Source organism: Peromyscus maniculatus, chromosome 23 (assembly GCF_049852395.1).
Source record: "Peromyscus maniculatus bairdii isolate BWxNUB_F1_BW_parent chromosome 23, HU_Pman_BW_mat_3.1, whole genome shotgun sequence".
In the NCBI taxonomy this organism is placed as follows: Eukaryota; Metazoa; Chordata; class Mammalia; order Rodentia; family Cricetidae; genus Peromyscus; species Peromyscus maniculatus.
This window is the reverse complement of record NC_134874.1, coordinates 29,944,402-29,948,358: the sequence shown is the minus strand read 5'-3', so window position 1 is coordinate 29,948,358 and position 3,957 is coordinate 29,944,402. Positions and strand designations below refer to the sequence as shown.

At 55.2% G+C, this 3,957-nt stretch overlaps 1 protein-coding gene across 1 annotated transcript; it reads left to right on the top strand.

The window, feature by feature from the left end:
• The first annotated feature begins 836 nt into the window (after nt 1-836).
• Nucleotides 837-2,957, top strand: Pvrig (PVR related immunoglobulin domain containing). The gene is made up of 5 exons (XM_016001410.3): nt 837-1,550; nt 1,640-1,999; nt 2,076-2,199; nt 2,280-2,337; nt 2,531-2,957. The coding sequence occupies exons 1-5, from the start codon at nt 1,490-1,492 to the stop codon at nt 2,786-2,788; spliced, it is 861 nt and encodes a 286-aa protein (XP_015856896.1). The 5' UTR covers nt 837-1,489; the 3' UTR covers nt 2,789-2,957.
• The last annotated feature ends 1,000 nt before the right edge of the window (nt 2,958-3,957 follow it).

The following is a 3,957-nucleotide window of genomic DNA, read 5'->3' as shown; positions in this document are numbered from 1 at the left end:
TGAAACCTAACAGTTACTAAAGGTGGCTAAAGACAGCCATTAAAATATTCCAAACTCTTGACTCTGGTCTCTGAAGTTCCAGTTATCTAACTAGCCTTGCAGACAGTCAATGGAAGGTGTTATGGGAACCTTCAAAGGTCCTGTGGCCTACATGGCTTGGCCTCTCTGAGGTGAGCCAGCTTTGTCACCTTAACTGATGACAGCAGGCCTCTGTCAGGGATGTCCTCTGGGTCTTAGAGGAGATCAAAGGATGGAGAGAATGCTGGCCAGGCTGGGAAATGTGGGGGCAGTGGCCTGGAGGCCACTCCGGTTGGCACCTGTGAGGGCTGGTTTTTATGCCTGCAGAGGCAAGGATGAAGTGACAAGACAGTCCTCAGACAATAGGTTGGCATCAGATGCAGACCTGCGGTTCAGGTTCTCAGCACACAGTGTTCTGATCCCGGGACAGGGTCACCTGTCGCCACATACACCCAAGCACCCTGGTCGGTTTGTGGCATTCTGTAAATTACCTTGCACAGGACAGTGATTTGAAGCAACACTTGATAAAAGAAAAACAGTTTGGTACAGCCACTCCCTGCCTTGGTGACAGAATTCATGGGCAAGGGCCAACTTGTCCTTGGGACCTCCAAATTCCACACACAGTATGCTGACACATGGGGCTGGGGAGAGGCAGGACAGGGAAGGACTGGGCAGCGAGGCGGCAAGCTTTGGCTCCAAGTGAAAAGGGGGTGAGCAAGGGAAGGAGTGATCCCGTGTATTGTGAGGGCTATCTAGGCTGCTTCAGTGGAGCTAAGGTCGACGTGTGGCCACCAGCTGGCTCGGTTGTCCACAACCGTAACGGCGGTGGGGAGAAGTCCATTGGTTAGAAGGGGAGTCAACAGGATGGGGGGAGATGAGCAAAAAGCCTCAGATGACCATGCTTCAGGTCCAAGCAGCTCGGAGTCAGGTGCCAACAGGCAGAGTTCCGCATGGGGCAAGTGAAGTCTACCTTTGGGTTTCCGGGTGGACGTGGGGCAGGAGCTGGGGAGGGACGGTGGGCTGCAGACTCAAACCCGGGACTACTAGTGTGTAATTAGGAGAGTGTTGCTGGCTCATTCAGGCTGGCTCCTGGATGCCTCCCCAGTGGCTTTCCGGATTGCAGGACCTTGCATTCTCTGGTTGCTCCATTCCCTGCCCCTTTTCTGGATAAAGCTGGATGGGAACAGGCCTAAGTGCCTCAGGAGCAGCCATGCATCCTTCTCTCCCTGAGACATGAGCTGACTGACTTCAGTAACCCCCAGCAGCTTTCCCCACCACTGCAGGGCTAGGAAGTGGCAAGCAAATCTTGACACTGTAACTTTAAGTGGAGGAACCCGTAACCCTGAGTTCACTACCACAGAAAGGAAACAGGGCTAGGCTGTGGGGAGCCACTGCTGCGGCTCTGACTGCTGACAACACGAAAACATTGTGCCATGAGAACTGGAACTCGCAGGCCGTCCCTGCAGCAAGTATGGCCCAGGCTCAGGCCCTGGTCCTATTCTCATCACTGCTGACCATCTGTGTCTCTGAAGGTGAGTGGAGAGGCCAGAGAAATGCAGAGCCATAGGGGTGGAGAGAGCGTGGAGACACAGGCACTGACCTCCCTGTCTTTGTTCCTCAGGGAGCCCCGAGGTGTGGGTGCGAGTCCAGATGGAGGCCACCAGGCTCCCATCCCTCTCCCTCTCAGTTCGCTGTGGGGTCTTAGGAACCAATTTCATCTCCCTGGTAACAGTGATCTGGGAAAGATTTGTGGATGCCCAAGGGACCAAACTAGCTGTGTTACATCCAGAACTTGGCACCCAGCGGTGGGGCCCCACCTCCCAGGCCCGCTGGGAAACCTCAAACAGCATCTCTCTCACTCTGACCCTGGAACAGTCCAAAGCAAAAACGTCCCTGGCTAACACCACCTTCTGCTGCGAGTTCGTTATTTTCCCTCACGGTTCCAGGGTTGCCTGTGGAGAGCTGCATAGCTCAGATCCAGGTGTGTCTGGGGAGAAGAGGGGGACAGCGAGGATCTTGACACTGGCTGCCCATCTGACACCTTTATTTGTTCCTAGGACTCTCTGCCCCAACTTCAGTCCCTATTCTTCAAGCAAACCTGGCCAGGATCTTGGGGACCTCAGGGATTCTCCTGCTGGGTTTCGTCTTCATACTCTATCTCCTGTGGCGGCAGAAGCATTGGTAAGAATGGGTCCAGTAACATCCCCACACCACTTGGCTAGACGCCTTCTGCCCCTGACTCCTCCTCTTCTGTCTCCCAGGTGTTTCAGTAAATCTCAGCCATCCCCCATCAGCACCCGGGCACAGATGCAAGCTCAGGTGAGGCTTGAAGGATGGTGTCTGGAGCAGGGTACCAGGGGGTCCCCCACAGCCAGCCAGCAAAGCATCCCTGGCCACTCCCCCCCCCCCCATTCAACACCTGGATGAGGCTACGGTTCACGTTGACCAGCAGCTGCCCCAGTTCACACCACTCCCCACCACACCAACCAACCCCCGGTGCCTGTCTCCTCAGCTTCTCCGATCACCCTCTGGACACGGCAGCTTCGTCTCTACTGAGAATGGATTGTATGCTTCAGCAGGGGAGACACTTCCCCACCCTGTTCCCAACAGCCTTGCTTCCTCTGACTGTCTGGAGCACGGTACCCCAGGAAAATGCTCAGAAGTTCAATGGCAGGCACCCTCGGTCCCCTCCAGGCCTTTGGGACATCCCTCTGCTGGTGTCTTCATCCTGGGCCTCTTCATGAATCTTGTTTTGGTTTTAGGCCTCTGATGAGATCACACTCTGCTGGCTAGGATGTGGTCAGTGTATGCGCATGTATGGACAAAGGTGTGAGTGGAGAGGTATGACGAAGGCCCAGTTACATCCTGTTTTGCACATAATTCCACCCTCCCAGATGATGTCTTTAATAAGGTCATTAAAGTGATCCTTCTGTTTGGGACTTTAGTTTTATTTATCTTTTGCTTCTTTACGAGGGTCAGGGGCAGATTCAGTCCCTTGGGAGGAAGGACCCAAATTAAAGCCAGAAGTGACTGGGTCTGAGACCCAGGCTGAACCTGTGGTTGGTCCTTGCTGAAGGACACGAGGAACGGGGTCTCCTGGGGCTTTAACAGGCTTTTCTGACCTGGCCTCCTCATGATGGACCTCCAGACGCTGCTCCCCATTGGCCACTCAGAGGCAGGCAGAGAGGCCTGGCAGACACAGGGATTGAACACAGGTTCATCCATCTCAAGTTGTTCCACCCAGGAACTGGGTTCCCCTGCATGAGACAAGCACCCCAGCCCCCCTGCGTCATCCTCAGAGGAGATAAAATGAGTGAGACATCCTTGGGAGCCACGAGGACCTCAGGTGTGGATTCCTGGGTCACTCTAGCATGGTGACCCACAGAGCTTGATTACATGAGAGGCTCCCCTTGCTTGTGGGGGTGCATGAGGAGGGTGCAGAAGCCCAAGGAGCATGGAGGTAGCAAGGCAGGGGACTGAGCTGTTGTTTGGACTGGCCCGTGTAGGTTTCACCACCCTTGAGCAGAGCCTGAGATACAGAGAAGCTTGGGAGAGAGGCAGGAGGTTGGTTAGGGGAAAGACTGAGCCTGAGCATTCCTGGTGGGGCTGCCTTCCACCCACATCCCTGGAGCTCCTGTAAGTGGTCTGTGTCTACCAGGTGACAACTAACACTGCTTCTGAGGGGTCAGATGGGCCCCACAGGGCTGTAGCACCAGAGGCCAGGAAGCCATGGATAAGGGGATATCCTCAAAGAGGCTGCGAGTGGGGAGAGTGACCTGGAATTCGTAGCCCCGCCCGCCCTCCGCTGGGATGGGAACCTGGACTATCCCCAGCAATTACGAAGAAACTGCCAGCATTTGCTCCGTTCCCCACCAGTTCACGTCTGGGAAGACCAGCGACTGCGAGAATCCTCCACTGACTCCTCCTGCTCCAGTCACC